The sequence below is a fragment of the Lutjanus erythropterus genome, chromosome 20, assembly GCF_056507025.1.
Source record: "Lutjanus erythropterus isolate fLutEry1 chromosome 20, fLutEry1.hap2, whole genome shotgun sequence".
Classification (NCBI taxonomy): Eukaryota; Metazoa; Chordata; class Actinopteri; order Lutjaniformes; family Lutjanidae; genus Lutjanus; species Lutjanus erythropterus.
In genome coordinates, this window is record NC_139336.1 from 33,715,949 (window position 1) to 33,736,190 (window position 20,242).

A 20,242-nucleotide genomic window follows, 5' to 3' on the forward strand; every position below is an offset into this window, starting at 1 on the left:
CAGGACTTTATGCTCTGGACTGACGGCTCTCAGACTTTTCCAACAGCAAACACCATTAGTTTTTATGGAATCCTCTGGCTGCACTCGGAGACTTGATTTGTGTTAAAATAGCAGTTTCTTCTGCCTGAATACAAGCTGGAGGGAGTAAAACTCCACTGGTGGGTTGGAAAACATTTTAATGCTGCATATGTGCAAATACTTTTCATGCTGTGGATGAGCAGGATTCATAATCATCACACGTAAATGGAGGGAGGCTCCGGGCTCGCCACAGCCTCGACACACACATGCGACAGACATAATGAATCGCTGCTGGCTACAGTAAACCCACTGCAGCGGTTTTCACAGAAAGTTGAGACGCAGTTTGTGTGGGGGAACATTTGCTGACATGACACATGGTGGTGATTTACAAAGTCGTCCGGTTGTGCCGGCCGAGGCTCGGAGTTGTGGGCAGGATAATTGAGAGCAAGGAAATATGGCAGCAGAGAGCCGAAGAAAAGGAAGACGGATGACGAGCAGCGTGCAGCTCATCCGTCTTGTTTTGCTCTCTTGTGTTTTTAATGAATGACGATGTACAGTAATAAAACGTAGAGTCTGCAGCCACGCTAGCTGCTCTGTGAGGCTGAACTAAACACAGCAGAGCCTGAGCTGAGAGATTATAGTGAGTCAGCATGCTAACATGATGCTAACATGATGCTAACATGTTGATGCATAGCAGACATCATGTTTAATTTGCAATGAACACAAATTACAGCTGAGGCTGATGTAAATGTCATTAGTTTTGCAGGTATTGTGGTCATAAACCTTTTGACCTGAAGATGGCGCTGGATGAAAAGTCACGGGATCACCAAGTTATTACAGCTCATGAATGTCTGCACCACATTTTATGGCAATTCATGCAAAAGTTGTAAAGACCTTTAGCTCAAAACCACAAGTGTGAACTTTGTGATGGTGTCAGAGGGAAAGTCATTAAGTTTGTTTTACTTTATTTTATTTTATATGTTTTTACATGTCCAGGCTCCATGTTTGATTGAATGTATGTGTTCGGTTTTATTCTTTGTGTGTGTTATTTTAAATTACTGAAATCTGGTAATTAGTCAGTTACTTCTCTCAAATGTAACTGAATCACTTTATCAGCTAGTAGGGATGTAACGAAACCAAAAAGCTCCAGGTACGATAAAACCATGATTAAAAGTCCATGACACAATATTATATTAATATATATTTTTTTAATATTAATATTAAATCTTAAATCAGGGCTGGAGAAAGGTCTGGTCTACACGTCCATATTCTATTATAGAGGAGAAAAGGCCCTGCCTTGTTTGCATTTCTTTAAACCAATCACAAACATCTTGGGCGGAGCTAAAACCAGTAAACAAGCTAACAGCTGTTAGCTTGTTTACGTTATTAGCATCCCAGGTGCTAATTTGCTGTTTTCAGTGTGTAGGTTGCAGCTCGGAGGTTGTTCTTGTTTCCTGGAAACTTTGAAAACACAGATAGTGGATGCTGCGATGCTGCGATGCTGCGATGCTGCGATGCTGCGATGCTGCGCCCAGTGGCAGGACTTATACCTGCAAAAGGTAGCGCTCAAAGCAGAGGAATTACAACTAAAGCCAGACAGCTTTATCCATCAGCTGATACTAAACCAGCACAGCTTTATCCATCTATATCTGTACAGCATTATGTTGTCCAGAATTTCTTCACCAGAATTTTTAAGAGTTTAATTGGCAAGTTTTTATTTATATTTAATTCAAGCAGTTCTATTTGTGTTCATAGTTATTTATGATTATTAAAAATACCTGTGAAAGTTGATTGTTTCAGTGCCCTGATGTCAGTTTGGATTTAAATAAAGAATATCAGCTGATGGACAGAGAGAGGAGCAAAGTTAAGACATCAGACACTTTAAAAAGATGTTTTTTGCGACGTGCAGAAATAATTAAAAAGAACGCAAATCATGTCTATGTTTCTTATTTTATGTCTGTTTATTATTTATTTATTTAATTTATTTTATTATTTTATTTATTGTTTGTTTGTTTTTTCTGCATATACATTACTTTTTTTTTAAATGTTAGAATTTTTTCATTTCCTAATATCATCTAGTATCAGCACCGGCCCAAAAAATCCAGTCAAAATTAAATCATCAAATGAAAAAAAGACAAACCTGCTGTAGTGGCTGTCGACTCCCAGAGCCTCTCTGGCGTTGCAGATGTACTGCTCCAGAGACAGAGGACCTCCTCCTCCTCCTCCAACTCCTCCTCCTCCACCCTGCAGACTCCCACCACCATCCTGGAACTCCGGCGTCTCTGCTCCGGCCTCTCCGAGATACACCTCGTTAAACTTCACGATACCTGTTGGAGCATTTCAGAATGAGCCAATTAGTGCGCGCTGTTCTGTCTCTGTCTGTTCATTTGTCTGCATGCGTGTGCGTGAAGATGAAGGCAGTGTGAACCATATGGCCGTATGAGGGCACAAGGCTCTTTGAGGCTATAGATGTGGGGCTTGTTACTGCAAAATAACCTCATAAAACTGGGACAAGATCCATTTTAAATCCGGTCATGCAGCTGGGAAGCATCGTCTGCATACGAATTGCTCCAAACTCAGCATGCGGGGCCAATTTTGGGATACATCTTAATTATTAATGAGGCTGGAAGTCTAAAGCCAGTCGTAGGAAGCGGATCTGTGATGTTTGGTTTGTTGCAACCCAGAATACAAAAGTGCTGGATGGAACAAACGAGTGATGTGGCTACTAAATATGAGGGTGTCCTTAAAGGAAAGGCCATGTGGTCATTTAGGTCAAAAAGTGATGAAAATCCAAAGGTTTATTCCCTTCGGTCCTCAAATGTCACGACAGTTAAGATTATGAGATACGTGCACACATGGTTGACATTTCGGCCTGAGGGTGGCGCAAACGGAGAGATCCAAAATAAAAGAGTGCATCCACTGAGGAGAGTGAGTGAGCTCAGTAAATGTCATGGAAATCAAACCCATTAGATTTTGGCTGAGCTCCAGCGTTCACTCTCACAGACATCAGCATTCAGGCCAGTCCTGCTGTGAAAGTGGTAAAGTGCTTCAGGGGTTTTTTGAGCCAACGCTGCAGCCAGGAGGGTGGATTTTAGGTTTGAAACCTCTAAAAATAGAACCCCAAGCCCTGAGAAAAAGGTGGGGCGCTGTGTAAAATGTAAATAAAAAAGAATGACATGATTTCCAAAACCTTTTTAATTGGATAAAGTGTAAAGACAAGAAATTTAACGTTCATGTTTTGTAAATATACACTCATTCTGAGCTTGATTCCTGCAAAATGTTCCAAAAAAGTTGGATCAGGAGCATCAAAAGAATGTGAATGTTGTGGAATGCTCCAGAAACGGCTGTGTGGAACGTTCCACAGGTAAACAGGTGAGTTGGTAACAGGTGACGGGATCATGATTGGGTATTAAAGGGGCGTCAGTCAGTTTCTGAACACAAAACTGCAGGAAATTGGCCCTTCGTTAAGCACCGCCCTCCTTAGTTACTGTTGCTACGCCTTTTCTGTGGGAAAAGTTTTTGAAAATCATTGCACTCTGTTCTTATTTACATTTTACACAACATCCTGACTTGTTTGGAATTGGTTGCATTGTGGTTGTATTTCACTCTTGGGCATGAATTTACTTCTGTACAACACATTCGACTGTTCGTGCTGTTTTGGGCCCTGAATGCATCGTCTCTGTTAGACGGATTGACTTGTTTACTTCAGTGACACATGACTGCATGTTTGATAACAGGACGGACAGAACAACATACAAACAAATCATACTGAGATTATTCTGACAGAGATTTGGATTGTGACATGAGTCACAATTTTAGTGGAAATATTAATTTAAAATTCACCAAACAAACATGTTCCCTTATTTCTACAGAATACTATTTGTAGGCCTGTAGAACCACAATGCTGCATTTATATTCGTATGTTCAGACCCATTCTACGTTTATCAAAAACACTGCATCTCCTGCAATTTGGATATTTGACTTGGCCATATTGCAATTTCTATAATATGAGAACAGAGAATACTTATGACATATTTAATGACATCTTTAAAAGTCCAAATGGTGCCACTTTAGTTGAGGTCAAGGGAATTATTCATGACCGTTGTAAAAGTTTTTGACAGTGTAATAAAACTTAATGACATCTTTATGCCAACTACCACTGTAGTTCAGGTCAAGGAAAATATTCTTGGCACAATTATAATGGTCTTATGAAGGCCAGTGTGAAAAAAACCACCACATATGACAGTTTGATGTGATGTTAACAGTTTCTTTAAAGGCACAACAAGGATCTCTTATATTTTGTTGATTTTGGAGGCTCCTGTGGACAAAAGCAGAAGTGTTTCCACTGTAATAACCACAAAATAAAACATAAAAAATATAATTATCAAAATAAAAATCGGCTCCTGCTTCCTTTTAACTGACTAAACCCAGAACAGACCAACCGAACACTGGCTCTAGATACGGCCTTTTGCATTTTGCATAAGTTTCGCAGCCACCGTCAGTTTTCTTAGACGACTGGGAGAGACGAGGGGTTTACAATCTATAAGCTCATCGTTAGATGAAAATAAAATTGCTTAAATAATTGCGAATCACTATATTTTCTTGATAATCATCAAAATATGCTTAAAACTCTCAAAATAACACTACAACATACTGAAATAACTTTATGTCACATTAAGAAACATATTTTTATTTCACCTCATCTAAAAAAAAAGCCCACAGCAACAGAGGAGGAGACAAATCGAGTTGAGTCCAGCTTTTCCGGTTTTACCCGCTGACTATGAGTCAGCGCCTCAACTCGTTCACCTCTGAACGTGAGGGGGAGGTCCTCGCCACGCATCCCATCTAAAAACCCAGGTTGACTCCAGCTCAGTCCATATCATCTTCTCAACCTCTGTTTATAAACTTCTGGACCAGTGACATCATCATGACATCACAGAACTTTACAAAAAAAATCAGATCAGTTACATCAGTCGACATGTGCAAATCTGATTTTATGGTCCTCAGAACACACAAAGTCTTGAGGACCCCCTGTGGTTTCTGGCGCCCCCCTAAGGTGGGCTTGGACCCCAGGTTGACAACCAATGACTTACATCATTGTCAAATCCTTATTTGTTAGTTCAGATAGATACGGTCACCAGGGGCTTATTCAGCTGTTGTCCATAATATATTAGTGTTATATGTTAATTATGGAAAGATCCAAATAATAAAGTCAGTCAGAATTGGATTTGATCCTCCAACAGATAACAGGTAACATAAAGAGTGCAGGAACGTCAGACAACAACTGAAGCAGCGGAGAAATGAATTTGGTCAGAAGAGGATGGAGGGTCACTAAAAGATGCTAATGCTAACTGTAAAAAAATGCGCTAAATGCTGCAGATGCATCAAGTCGCAGGATGACTGATATAACTGATATAACTACTGTAACCACACTCTGAAGACATTCGATCACACTGATGGCGACATGAAAGCTGAGCGATCTGACACGAATCTGAAGGGCTGAGTCGACCAACGATCAGAAATACTGAGAGACACGTTAAAGAAAACAGTGAAGACTGAGGAGCGAAACTGAAACCATATTATTTGGCGGACGACAAAGTTCTGGATAATTTCATCATGAGTAAAAGGCGAAGAGTGGACCTCCTGTCATTATACATGCAGGTTTTTATTATTATTCTGTGTGAGAGTTTGAGCTCTGTTTCTGCTCCGTCAGGGGATTTTAATAAGGGTTGGTAAACCAAGCTATAAAAATAACTGCTTTTGAAATCCCATTGTGAAATAACTCAACCTCGCCTGGAACCCCTCAATTGTTGGTTACACCACTGGTCTGTTCTGCACTTTTTTATAAGACCACAGACTTTCTTAGTGGAATTAGTCCTAATATAAAGCTTTCCAAAGTCAAAAACGATGGCAGGAGAAATCTGAAATCATGTACGTCCAGGTTAAAAACAAGGGTTAGAGGCCTTGTTCCATTTCACTCAGTGACTGAAGGTGTTTTCACACCTGTAGTTTGGACCAAAAGAAACATTATTTTATTTTAGTTCTGGTGCAGTTCGTGCAAATCACAGCAGTTTGAAAAGCTTTTGGCCTGTTAGTCAGGAAGGAAAGGAAAGGAGGAAATACCTGAAGTACTTCTTATTATTACATTTAGAAAATATCTTGGCCTAGTTTACTTCATTAAAACATATTCAACAGTCAGAGCAGAACCCGGAGAGCTTTAATTAGTTAATTAACAACCACAAAGCTGCATGAATTCAAACCTTTCTGACCGTTTAAGCAGTCAGTACGCTAACATGTGGCTCTACCATCTGAATGAGACACACAACACAACTTCTGCCACCAGCTCTGTGTGAAAAAACTTTGAAATATTAAACAACGAGAATGCAAAGTGTGAACAAGGGATCAAATGCGCCGACCTGAGGTTCAACACACAGTTTGTACCATTTTCAGTCTCAACAAAACTCCATATGAGGCCCAAAGCTTTAAGATCACTGGATTCAGACTTTATCCAACACTCTGCTGGGTGAAATCCTGGCAGCGATGCAGCAGATTTACCTTAAACTGTTAGAAACCGCCAGTATCTCTTAAAGAATCCATCTAAAATCTAACAGCGAGGGGTTTTAGAGACTTTTGCTTTTGAACTTTGAGTGATCATTGACTTTATGAAGCTGAGAGTATCCATCACTGTGGCGTGCATCCTGCCAGCCCTCTGCTGAATGCAAACAGAATATGGGATCCATCTCAATATCATGACTTTGAAAACACCAAATTACTTATTAATACTTTTGTTAGTTTAAAATATGAAGAACTGTAAAATATTACTTCCACCAGGCTGTTCAGACAGACCGCACCAGATCTCAGGCTATAAATTTGGCATTTGATCCTCACAGCTGCAGCTTCAAGCTGCATGCAGCATGTGCAGTTTATATTATGATCATTATAATGTTGAAATGACGTTCTTCTGCCTCAATAATTATTAATACCACCAGATTAGACACCCAAAATATGACTAATGTGCTTTGACAGCAGCTGAAATTTTTCCCAGGAAAAATGGGGTAGATAATGTCTAATTTTTGGGAAAAAATATTAATCCTAATCCCAGCTATTGATCATGTAAATCTGTGTGGGTGAACAGGAAGTGGACCTTTGATATTTCTTCTCAAGTTTTGCCCTGTTGGTGGCACTACAAGAAAAGCCAGGAGTAAAATGAAATATGTGAAATATGAATTATCACAGCATAGTTTAAAAAAAAAAAAGATGAATAGAGAAGGTGCATGACCATGTGTGGTGTGTTTAAGTGTGTGTGTGTGTGTGTGTGTGTGTGTGTGTGTGTGTGTGTGTGTGTGTACCTGTCCCTGGAGCTATGAGCCAGCTGTACAGGAAGCCTCCAGCCAGAGAGTAGTAGAGGACCACGGCCCTCTGACCGTTCACCGTCTCCAGGATGTTCTCCACAGTCACCGGGATGTAAGCGTCGGCGCTCGACGCTTGCTGACTTCCTTTCTGGCGTTCGACCAGGAGATCGGCGAAGGCACGCGTTCTCCCTCGCTCTGCTATGGCCAGAGCCTCGTCGTGTCGCCCTGAGACGCACAACATACATCCCAGACAAATTTGATATTTTGGAGAACTGAAACTGTCAGCATGAATAAACAAACAGCGCAGACATCAGGTGATAATCTGTGCATCGCTAACGAGCAGAGAGACGGCGAGGGTGTGAGAGCGAGAGAGGACAGGTGAGAACACCTTCAGAGCTTCACACCGCAGAACAACAACACATCAGGAGAACACAGCTGACTCACCTAGGCTGACGAGGACCCTCTGGAGAGCCTGGTACGAGCTGGTTTGAAGATCAAACAGAGAGAGCTTGTAGTCCGTACTGTGCTGCGTCTCATGACGGATCGTCTCAAACAACATGGACGCTCTGTACAACTGAAACACAGAGAACGCACAGAACATTAACACTTACACAAGAGAACAGTGGTAATAGTGGTTAATTGAGGACAAAGAAATGTCTAAATATTATTTAATTAGTTTTGTATCCAGACTTTTGTATAAATTGCAGCATTCATACAGGTGCTGGAAATCCTTGAAGACACTTGAAATTGTAATCAGATTACTCTGATAATATATTACTGCCTGGATTAGTTAGTGAACTTGTTAAATAAGATATTTGCTGAACCAGAATGTACTTTGACTTTGAATTTGACTTTGGAAAAAGTGCGCAAACCCTGAAACTGTGATTTTAGTCGACATGTGCAAATCTGATTTTGAGAACCTCAGAACAGACAAAGTCTTGGGGACGACCTGTGATTTCTGGCACCCCTCTAAAGGGGCCCAGACCCCAGGTTGTTTTTATTAACTTCAATATTTTCTTTTTGTTTTGCATGCTTATAAATGATAAATAATGAAAAACTTTATCATTTAAATGCTTGAGAGGTTAAGGATACGTTCATCAGTTATTAAGTGAATGGAAGCATCTGCATTTTTCTGATTTCTCCAGTAATTTCAGGATTTTTATTAAATTTGTCACCCATCTATATATTTTTTATTTTATCCCATTTTACCTGTATTATGATCTGTATATAAGCTGGATGTGTGAGCAGCATGACGGGACTGTAACTTTCATTTTGTTGTGTAACCGTGTGTTGATTAATGATAAATAAATTACCTTGGTACGTTCATATAAACTGCATTATTTTAAAGCTGAAGGACCTGAAAGCACCTGCTGTTACAATACGAGCCACTGGGGGGCGCTACAAACACACAACAATCTGAAGTCATGCAGGTCGTTTCCTCTGTCAAACTGAACTGAAGTCAGAGCAGGGAAGGTTACTGATAACCTCATCTATTAGAAACAACGGACAAACAAAGATGGTAATCAGCTGGATCCAGATTGATTGATCATGTGGCCTGGGGACCAAATGTAGAAGTGTCCTATATAGAACATTTCTGTCCTTTCCATTATGAGAGATTTACTCATTATTAGAACCTTATATCATTTGTGTCTGGCCCTCAGCAGCCTGATCAATTTCTCATGTGGCCCTAATGAAAAATATTTGCCCTATTTTCTGCTATAGGCTATTAACAGTTCAATCCCCAAAAAACTGGTGAAGCAGCCTTTAGCACCTGTGCCCCAAAATTATGGACGACACTATCACTGCACATCTGATACTCAACTTCTATGAATGACTTAAAAAACAACTCAGAACACTTCTTTTCACTCAGACCTTCTCTTCAGTCTGTTAGCCAATTCGTCTGTTTTATATCTTATTTATTCCACCGTTCTGTTTTCTGTTTTCTGACTTTATCTGGTTTCATTGGTTGTATCGTTTTACAATTCTGTTTATTTTTGGTTTTGGTTTTCCCACCGCCGTCTGTCTTTAATACTTTAATATTCTAAATGTCTTTTATCTTACATTTGACCACTTGAACAACTTTGTTTTTTTATGCCTTGTGTTGTTTTTTTTTGGTTGTTTGTTTTTGTTACCGTGTGTTTTTTCTTTCTTTTTTTCTTTGTGAAACACTTCGGGCTGCACTTTATGAATGAAAGATGCTATATAACTAACATTTATTGTAATTATTAAATAATACCTGACAATATAATATAGGAGTATTCAGAATGATGTTTTCTTTTCTCTTTATTATTGTTCTGCATACCTGTAAACAATGAATAATAAAGATCTTATTTTCTGTTTTTAAGGGTGAATTTGCATCATAACATTTGTCCAGGAACTACAGATGAAAAAAATGCATCTTGGCCAACTCGGGTGCATTTACAGCGAGGCGGCGGTGGACCAGCAAGTTCTGTGTTCTGTGAGGTAAAATTACTGTTTTTTCCAAATGGGTTTGGTTGGTTTGGAGAGAGACATATTTGACCCATCAGAAAAGTTAAGTGGTGAAAATATTCATATACTTAAACTGATACACTTCCTGCACCACTGCTCCATAAACTCTGTACAGTGAGTGTCATACAACCCTACATCAAAAAATCTGAACTATCCCTTTAAGATACTGTAGATATGCAGCTGTGAGCACGCATGCACACACACAGACACACACACACACACACACACACACACACACACACACAGACACACACCTGGTGCTGTGCCTCCTCCAGGTTTCCGCTGGCCCACAGCGACAGGCCGAGTCGATGGCGAATCTTCGCTTCGTCTTCTCTCCGTCCTAACTGCTCCGCAAGACGCAGACCTGAGGAGGAGACGGACAGACAGACGGACAGACAGACGGAGAGACAGTCAGACAGACAGATGAGGACGAGAAGATCAGAGCAGCTCCCAGAGGCTGATCTGAACGTCAGCTCTTTGAAAGCACTTCAACTGTTGCTGCACTGAAGCAAAACTTGAACTGAGCCCGGGGCGCTCGCACGTCGCCATTTTGTTCTCCCCCATCGTTGCTTTTGTCTCGGCGTGCCCCCCGTCTTTTAATCACGGCAACTCAAATCCAGAAGTTTTCCTATCTGCTCTTCAGTTTGTCTCAGATGTGTCTCAGATCTCCCCTGCTGAGCGGCAGCAGACAGGCGCGGCAGGTTGTAATTAGCTCTCATTAGACTCTCAGATTGAGCAGAATCTCATCAAACATCAAGTTCTGATTTACGCTTCTTTCTCTGTCTGTTTCTTTTCTCCGTCTGGCCCTGTGATGTTCTGCGGTTCTTTCCATCGGCTCCGGAGGTTAATTGGAGGCACCGGCGCGAATGTTTCTGCAGCCGCGTCCTCACTTCAACTCTGAGTCGAATTCCTCGCTGCTTGTTGAGTTAATGATCAATTAAAATCCAGAAGATCTGTGAGTGAAGTGACAAACCGTGACCGTGTCTTACAGGCCCGTCGGAGCCCGAAGGAGAACCAACACAAACATCCATCACATGTTCCTGACTCAGTTTGGGTTTAACTTATACTGGTAGAAATAAGGGTTCCAGAAGGGGTTCTTCATGAAGGGCTGAGGTTCTACCTAGAACAATTAGCTTTTGAAGAACCCTGTTTTGAATGAAGGGTTTGTAAAGGGGTCTTTGTAAGATGAGGGGTTCCACTAAGAACGCTTTTCATCCTAGGAACCCTTTTGGAAGGATCAGTGAAGACTCTTTCATCAAGGGTTCTTTGTATCATATTGGAAAATAAAAAGGTTGTCAGTAGAACGTTGGTGTATTCTCCTACGGGTACAATCCAAAGAACCCCAGCAGAAGTATTTTGAACGAGGATGGAGAATTTTAAAACTACAGAGATGAGTGTGTGTGTAGGAACCCTGTAGGAACCCTCACTGCTGTTAGCCTGCGTCTGTCACACTCATGAAGAGCTTTCAGGGTTCTAGATGGATTCAGAAATAAAACTTCACAACGTTCTCAGGCCTAAACAACTCTGACTTTCAATAAGAAGATGCCCACATGCAGATCAAAGTCAAAGAGCCAGAACCTCCTAATGAGGCTAACTTTAGTTCCTTACCTTCCTGTAGGTACATCACAGCCTGTGCATAGTTCTGCAGTGCGTGGTGTGTCCTCCCCAGGCTGCTGTAGGCCAGAGTTTTAGCTGTCAGATCGTTGGTCTGTGCCGCCACACTCAGGTGCTGCTCCTGGAAGACCACGGCCCGCTCGTGGTTCCCTAGAGCTTCGTAGGTCAGTCCCAGGTTCCCGTAGGATCGACCCTGACTCCTCACACATCCTGTCTGCTCTGCTATGTCCAGAGCCCTTTGATGCCACTGTAACAGGAGAGCTTCATTACTTAAAGGGCTAGTTCGACATTTTAGGTACTTGTTTTCTTGCAGAGAGTTAGATGAGACGGTTGATTCCACTCGCATATCGCTAAATATGAAGCAACAGCCAGAAGACGGTTAGCTTAGCTAGCCTGGCTCTGTTCAAAGGTACTCCTGTCGCTACAGGAAACGACAACAACTGTTACCTTTTCTTTTTGCATGGATTTAGCCATTTTAGCATTGTTGCTCATTCTGTGTGTTACCGTTTTCAAAATTTGATCACTACATGAAACAACAACAACCTCCAAGCTAACAAACTATATGCTGAAAATGGCGAACTCCCCTAACCGGTTCGCAAATATATGAACCATGTAAACAAGCTAGCAGCTGTTACTTTTTTACTTGAATGGATTTAGCAACTTTATGCTAAGCTAGGCTAATCGGCACCTGATTTTAAAAATGGAGTTTGGTTCATCTGTCTGTCCACTCGAAAAACTGCTGGTTTCAGGGGGTATTTTAATGTTAATAAGTCATTGAGCTGACCTACCTTCCAATAATGAAATGAGGTTTTCTGCCTCTGTCAGCTCGTAGTAATGCATTGCTAACAATCACAAAGTCATCTAATTCTCAGCAAGAAAGCAAATAAACATATTTCAATAAATGTGAAACTATTCCTTTAAATTACACCTAGAGAACTGAGTCATAATGTTTTATGAATCTGCACAAACCTGTAGCGCTGTCTCATTGTCTGCCATCAGCTGATAAACGCCTCCAAGTGCATCGCTTGCCTCTGCCTCCAGGGATTTATCCTGACAGTTAAAGCAGGATTTACTACGTTTTTCTGTGCATAATGTACTTTTCATGAAAAAAAACAAAAAAAACAGATAATTTCTCATATTCAGCAGGGCGAGAAGAGGAAATCTGCAGCTGAAACAAGAACCCTGTGCAGGAAAATCCTTACCCCTGCTGTGCGTGCAATGTTAAGCTGGTGTTCCAGGCAGGAGAGGGCCTGCTCATAGTTGCCCAGCTGGCTGTGTAAGGTGCCCAGCTCCCAATAAGCCTGAGCCTTACCCCCTCCTTCACCACCCAGCTCATGGGCCACCACCAACCGCTTCTCAAAGCACACCAATGCCTGCTGGAGACTACCCAGAGACCTGGAGAGGGATGGGAGGGAAAACAGAGAGGATGTGATCATCTATTTCTCTGTGTTCTTGCAAACCAAGCAATGCTAGTTTCTACTTTAAAATAGAAATACTTCTGCTATCAAAGTGCTCTATTTTCCAGACAGACCAAGCTGTGCAATTTCCAAAAACAAAAAAGAAATTAAAAAAGTTCATTTCAAGAAGACATTTTCATTTTGTGCTCTGAAAAACAGTCCGTATTCCAGAAAGTTCCTAACTTGCAGATCCTATCTTAATCGTTTGCTAAACATTTAGGGTTAGGACCTGATTTAGAGAAAAAAAGCCATTAAAGATGAACAGTTCCTAACTCATCTTTTCTATCCTAACTTAAGACAAGAGAACTATATTACACACAAGCATCCTAACTTAGTGGTAATGGTAGTGTTAGCTGACAGTATCTGGTTTTATTTATGTCTATTTTATTTGGGAAAAATGTTTAAAAAAAAAAAACATAGTAAAATATTCTTACTTATATATAAGTATTCTTACTTATATATAAGTAAGAATATGATATAATCATGTCCGAAAAGGAGTAGGAAGGAAGGAAGGAAGTGAATACTTATCAAATCCTAATCCTGTTTGCTAACAGTGAGTAAAGATATTAAGTTATTGTTAGCTAACAGTAGTGTTGGCTCCTTCTATCTTATGACATAAAATAAGAGATTCTGTATTACGGCTCCTGTTCTTTATTCTCAGAGAGAAAGATGAAAAAAACCATCTAGAAACGCTGTGTTCATTGAGATAAATCAGTGACTCTTGTACTCTCATTTCAGTCTTTTACTCACACTCCAGAGAGCAGAAACAGACGACAACAGATGGATAAAGGAAACCCATCATTAAACCTTGTTCCTCTGTCAGTGAACATTATTCTGTGGTTTCATATGAGAAGAGGCCAATGTGAGGATACGCTCTGTGCACTCATCACCACTCCTGCTTTTTACTATTATTACTGTAATTGAATTCTGATTATGTATTATTTTAGTTGTTATTATGAGTCTAATTTGAAATGAGTAGAGTGTACGCTGGAGGCAAGAAAAGCTCATTTGAGATTCCTGCATGAATGCTGCAAAAGCATATCCAAACTAATGAGAACATAAATGTATACATGACATACATATTAACACCAACGTAAACAAAAGTCTAGAGCGCTGAAACTGGGTGGCTGCAAGAAACATTAACAGAATGAAGAGACTAATTGAAAAAAATACACATTAAAAACTCACTCACGTGGCATTTTAAAGAAATCAAACCCACGTCTTTGCCTGAATTCTTGCCTGTAATTGAATATCTAATCCAGTTTCCATGTTCAGCATTAATTTAAAAAAGCTGTAATATATGTAAATCATGTGGCACAGCTGAGTACAGTCAGAGGAAATGCAGAGGATAATTGAAAATACAAATTAAGTTAGTTCAACATTTTGGGAAATACACTTATTTGCTTTCTTGCTGAGAGTTACACGCAAAGATTGACACCCCACTTTAATATTTGTGTGGGAAAAATTAGGCCAGGATACAGCTAGATTAGCTTAGCTTAGCATAAAAACTGGAAACGGGGGAGACGACTAATGGCGTATTCTAAGTAAGTTACAGTACTGTTTTCTAACAGTAGCTAATGTCTGTGTCCTCTAACAGTAACTTTAAGTAGTGTTCTCTACCAATAGCTAAGGGTTGTGTTCTCTAACAATAACTTACAGTAGAGTTACTGTAACTATAACTAATGGTAGTGTTAGCTAAAACCCAAATGACGTGTATGCACTAGCATCGCTAAGGGATGTAACTATGTCATGGCTGGTGTGCTGTCCACAACCAAAGGAAGCGTTGTGTTGCATGTGAAGTTGGTTGGATGAGTAGTTCTCAATAAAACAGCAAGAAGTTTCCCAAAATGTTGACCTATCCTTTCAAAGGCAAACTCAAATCTGGACACAAAATATCTGTATTTGACATCCTGGGAATGAGCCTCAATGATCAACTATCTTTGTGGTGTGTTTTCAAACCGCAACTGATATTAAGTTTTGTTTGGTCTACCTGTGTGCATTGCCGAGTCCTCTGTAGGCCTTCTCCTGGTCCTGAATGTGATTGAGACTCTGAGACATCGTCAGGTACTTCTCGTAGTACTGAATCGCCTCCTCATAGTCTCCCAGAGCATCGTAACAGTCTGCCAGGTTCCCGTAAGCCCGACCTCTGTCCAGCATGCTCTCAGTTCCACTGAGCTGCTGCAGCATGGCCAGCTGCTGCTCAAAGTAACCGATAGCTTCCTCAAACACCCCCATGTTCATCTTGGTGATGCCCATGTTCCCGTGGACCTGGGCCTCCAGGCGGGCGTCCCTGAGTCCCTGCGCCAGGCCTAGCTGGGCCTCGTAACACTGGAAGGTTGTAGCGTAGTCTCCCAGAGCCATGTGCACCGCTGCCAGGTGACCGAGGGCGCGGCACTCCCCCTGCTGGTCACCAAGGTCCTTCCTGACTGTCAGCTCCTGACTGTGGAAGGACAAGGCTGTTTCCAGCTGACGGAGCAGCCTGAAGAGGGACGAGGAGAGGGAAGAGAAGAAGAATCAGGGACAGAACACACTGAGAAATAAGGCTTCATAGTTCTAGTTAGAACTTTTATTTCTAAGAGTGCAGAGGAATCACACAGTTGAAAATCTTTTTATCACCTGTGAGCTGATCCGAGTGCTGAGTACGCGTCAGCCTCCATCTTCTGGTCATTGACCTGCTGAGCCAGACTTAACTGCTGCTGGTAGAATCTCACAGCTCCTGGAAGATCTCCCCGACTCACACACACGTCCCCCAGGTTCCCAAAGGCCCTGAAGACGGCCTGCAGACAAACAGAACCACGCAGACTCTGATTAACAACCACCTCCTGTGTGAGAACACCAGTCTTTACAGTTAATCGAGTGAACACAGCAGCGGCAGGCGACCTGTGTGTTATCCAGGGCTTGTGCTATAGACAGCAGGTATCTCTGACACTCCTCTGCTTTGTTGTACTCCCCCAGCGCTTTGTGGGCCAGACCAAGGTTGCAGTACGCTTTTGCCTGGGCTAATTTGTCTTGGAGGTCCTTTGCCAAGGCCAAGTCCTGCTCGTAATACCTGGGAAATGCATGGAAAAATGTAGAGAAAGTATGTCAAATGGGACATAAAAGCACAAGATGGAAAAGCATGTTGTAAACATCAGATTGTTTTTACAAATCATGGACGTCATGTCCTCTGGGCTAAAGGAAAATCCAGCATCTGTGACAGTATGGGGATGCGTTCGTGCCAATAGCATCATGGGTAAAACATCTGTGGAGGCGCCATTGATGCTGAAAGGTACATACAGGCTTTGGAGCGACATATGATGCCATCCCTGCTTATTTTAGTGAGACAATGGCAAAGACACATTGTGCGCATGTTCCAACAGTGTGGCTTCGTAGTAAAAGAGTTCAGGTACTAGACCAGGGGTTTGCAACCTTTACTCTCAAAAGAGCCAGTTTTTGGCCTCCTGAGAAAACCCATTTCAGCTGCTTGCATCTGCAATCTCGTTCTTTTGGTCATGACCCACCTTCATGACCGCAGGTGAGAGTATGAATGAGGACTGACCTGGAAGATCAAGAGCTTTGCCTTCTGGCTCAGCTCTCTCTTCATCACAACATTTCTGTAAAGTGAACGCATTACTGCTCTCACTGCTCCGATTCCATCCATTCATCTCACGCTCCATTGTCCCCTCACTTCAGAACAAGACCCTGAGACACTTGAACTCACTCACTTGGGGTAAGGACTCACTCCCTACTCGGGGTGGACGCCTAGTCCCAAATTTCATCTTGACACATCTGGTGTCTTTGGAAAGTTTGGAAACTCCACTGAAAATCCTTTAAAGTCCTGTGGGTTTGCAGTGACTCACGTACTGGCAAGTCAGTGAGGTTGACAAGTAACTTGAATCTGGAAAACATTTTCCCATCATAAAAAGTTTATGTTTTGTGAGATTATCTTAGCCTCTGACCTGACAGCGTCTCGGTACTGTCCAAGGCAGTAGTGAGCGTATCCGAGGTTGTGGCAAACCTTTCCTTCTCCCTCCAGGTCCTGCAAGCCTGGAGCCAGAGCCAGGTACTGCTGGTAGTACGGCAAAGCCTGAGCATATTCACCTCTCCAGCTGTGGAAGTTGCCCAGATTTGCTGCAAGAGAGAAGATTAGGAGAACACATTATTTTTTTTTCAATCAATCAAAAGTCCCACTCCTCTGTCCTGAATGCATCTCTCTTGTCTGGCTTACCTAGTGCTCTGGCTTCGCTCTGAGTGTCTCGTAGCTCTCGTGCGATGGTCAGGTGGTGAAGGTAGTGCTGCAGAGCTCGGTCATGAGCACCCAGCGCCTGGTAGGCCACAGCGAGGTTACCATGTGTGGAGGCCTGGGACGGACGATCATTCACCTGAAACACAAAACAGATTTCACAGTTTCACAATCGAAAAATAACCACTGTTTACCAAATACAAGCTTCTTGATGTGAACCAAAATTAATTACAAGTCTAGTAACACTAGCTAGTTTAAAAGTTTAGTGCAATGTAATTTGAAGTTAAACCATGATTTTAATTGCTTTTAAAAATGACTCCTTGTTGGTGTGACCCAGCCTAAATGTTGCTTGTGCAGAGTGCGTGAATTCACCTCTAGAGAGATCTGCAGTTCTTGTCGGTGATACCGGACAGCTTGGTCATAGATGCCAAGTGCGTGATAGGCATTGCCCATGTTACCGTAGGCCCTCCCCTGAGCAGCGTAATCACTCAGCTCCTGGGCGAAGGACAGGTGGGCTTTGTGGAGCTTCAGTGCTGCCTCATACTCCCCCTTCATCTGGTGGATGATACCTGGGATGGAGAAAAGAGGAAGGAAGATAAACCAATAACAAAACTTATTAAGATGCTGTTAAGAAACAACAACAACAAACAACACGAGTGAATTAGTCCATAAACTCGTTAGCAAACTGGTCATAAAGTGAGAAGCAGCGTCTTTCTGCCACCAGTAGATTCTGCATGTACTTCACTTTTCAGATCAAAAAAGCTTCATCCACTGTTTCATTTACGATCTACATTCAAACAGTTTATAAGAAAAAAATTTAATATGAGTTTGTTTTCAGAGTAATCTTAAAGAGCTCTGAGCTGAGTGATTAAAAGAGTTGTTCTAAGGTTGTTTTTTTTTGAGACAAATTCGAGTCAAGTCTGATGTCCATTAGTAGAGTGATTTGAGACTTTAAGTCAGCCACTCTGAAGTCTACAGATCTGCTGATTAATTCATCCAACATCAGTCTGATTCAGTAGTCAACATCAAACAAAACTCGCTGCACATGTTGGGGAAGTTGTGAACATGGTAAACTCCCAAAATGATGCACAGATCTATAAATACCCAACAACCAAATTAATGTGTGTGTGTGTGTGTGTGTGTGTGTGTGTGTGTGTGTGTGTGTGTGTGCGCGTGTGAACATATATGCAAACATGCTCCTCAGAATGCTGCAAAAGATATGAGAGCAGAGCTGTAAATAATTAAAAAGCTACAGTGTGAAAATTCAACAAATCTAATAATATCTTCTGCGATGGATCTTCAGACTTCATCACTGCATCAATGCAGAGATCCAGAGGAGAGTCACACACACTCCGTCTGTTGTCTCTCTGCCCAGGGAGAAGGAACGGGAAAACTTGAGTCTCAGGTGGCCTTCCCAACTTTTTTGTGTGTGACTTCACTACCATCAACAACCCAGTTTACAGAGCCAGAGACAAAAGTTGGAACAGTGGATGTAAGTTAAGGAAGAAGCTTGGGACACAAGAGAGATGAGAAATACTGAGAAATATAACTTACAAAAGAGTTGTTGCACCAAGAAACCACACAAGACTCTTAGAAAACATGTGAAATTCTCATATCTTTTCATCTCATCTGGTTTGGAGGTGGGGTTAACTGCAGCCTTCCCTCATGCTGCTGTTCTGTTCAAAGCACTTTAATAACTTGATTATACTCAGATTGAGGCAAAACTGTGATTATTGCAGCTCTCCTGTAAACACCTTAACTGGGTTATCTCAGTCTAATTAAGGTCCAAATCAGAGCAAACGTACCCAGATCAACAAGATTGGATTACATGTCTACCTTTCACATTGCTGTTACACCTTTTGTGTCTTTTTTGTGTGTTTTCAGTTACACGTGCCAGAAAGGTCCTGCAGGGAAAACGGCATGCAAACCAGCGTTACAAAATAATATAGACCGGTCTGTCTAATGACAAAAAACAAACTACATTTTGCTTAATTTTATATCCTGGTACTAATGCTACTGTTACTGTGCATTTCTAAGGCGCCCCTCAGTCACTGCTGTTAGGCTTTAGCAAGACAAATAATATGATAACTGTGGAAGTTTTACCACTCAGAATTTGTAGTAATTTATGAAACAAGGAGCGGTCAATATAGACAGATTCAGATTTAGACAGAACTAGCTTTTGTTGGCTGTGAGTTGGTTTAAAACTACTCTGATAGTCTATAGCCCCCCATACAGTGGATGCGTTGATTCCAAACAAAACTTTTGGTAACCTGTAACCTCACATAATAATGCTGTTAGCTAGTGATGTATTCCTTGGCTTTGGAAGGAACACTATGTTACTACAGTAGTCAGTCAGCTAGCTAGCGGGGGATGCTAATGTTAGCACGTACAGTTGTGACCCATAAGCATAGTTTTATTAATTGCGTACAATTTTAGTTGTTTTTAAGGTTTTGGAAAGGCAATAAAAGAGACACCACCCTCCAAACTCTGTGCTACGTTCATGACATCAACAGCATATCCCGGCTTGACAGACGTGGAACATCTGGAAAGAAAATGGCGTGGCAGTGACCACACAGATCACTTCTGCACGCAACTGAAAACATGGTGAAGTGAAAGACGGTGCTGCAAAACAGGACGAAACTCGCAGTCATTTTTTTTTCTTTCTTTCGATTTCCCAGAAGCCGGTTGATGGCGCCGCCTTCCTGATGGCAAGCTATGATTGGTTGGTGACCAGTGTGGAGTCGGTCATGTCTGTTGGCCAAGTCATGGCAAGACAGAAACTTTACCATGTGGAGAAATTCAAAGCTTGATGCACTAATGTACATGATGTTCTGATGAGGCTTGTTCCAATACTAGTAAGAGTGAGTGTACGAGTCTGTGCAACATAATTTATTAGCCCTGAAACGGGACCCTGCAGCAATGTCCTGTACGCCAAATTTCTTTAAACCTTATCCAGGCCAGTAATCTTTTCACAGCGTTAGTATACAGCTGTTAAAATAATAATAATAATAATACATGATTATCAAGCAGTTATTTCTACAGTAAAGACGGGGTGCAGAACAGATGATAGTGGGGTTACGAGAGGGGAA

At 41.6% G+C, this 20,242-nt stretch overlaps 1 protein-coding gene across 2 annotated transcripts in view; it reads right to left on the minus strand.

The window, feature by feature from the left end:
* ttc28 (tetratricopeptide repeat domain 28) overlaps nucleotides 1-20,242 on the minus strand; it is a 148,134-nt gene that overhangs the window by 11,483 nt on the left and 116,409 nt on the right. For both annotated transcript variants that reach the window (XM_084746473.1, XM_084746472.1), the window contains exons 9-21: nucleotides 17,526-17,722; nucleotides 17,139-17,292; nucleotides 16,870-17,041; nucleotides 15,812-15,980; nucleotides 15,548-15,708; nucleotides 14,922-15,410; nucleotides 12,677-12,869; nucleotides 12,444-12,524; nucleotides 11,469-11,721; nucleotides 10,115-10,224; nucleotides 7,815-7,944; nucleotides 7,368-7,595; nucleotides 2,159-2,345 (exon numbers count right to left, since the gene is read on the minus strand). In XM_084746473.1, the coding sequence (XP_084602599.1) occupies nucleotides 2,159-2,345; nucleotides 7,368-7,595; nucleotides 7,815-7,944; nucleotides 10,115-10,224; nucleotides 11,469-11,721; nucleotides 12,444-12,524; nucleotides 12,677-12,869; nucleotides 14,922-15,410; nucleotides 15,548-15,708; nucleotides 15,812-15,980; nucleotides 16,870-17,041; nucleotides 17,139-17,292; nucleotides 17,526-17,722 (2,524 nt within the window). The remainder of the gene's footprint in view (nucleotides 1-2,158; nucleotides 2,346-7,367; nucleotides 7,596-7,814; nucleotides 7,945-10,114; nucleotides 10,225-11,468; nucleotides 11,722-12,443; nucleotides 12,525-12,676; nucleotides 12,870-14,921; nucleotides 15,411-15,547; nucleotides 15,709-15,811; nucleotides 15,981-16,869; nucleotides 17,042-17,138; nucleotides 17,293-17,525; nucleotides 17,723-20,242) is intronic.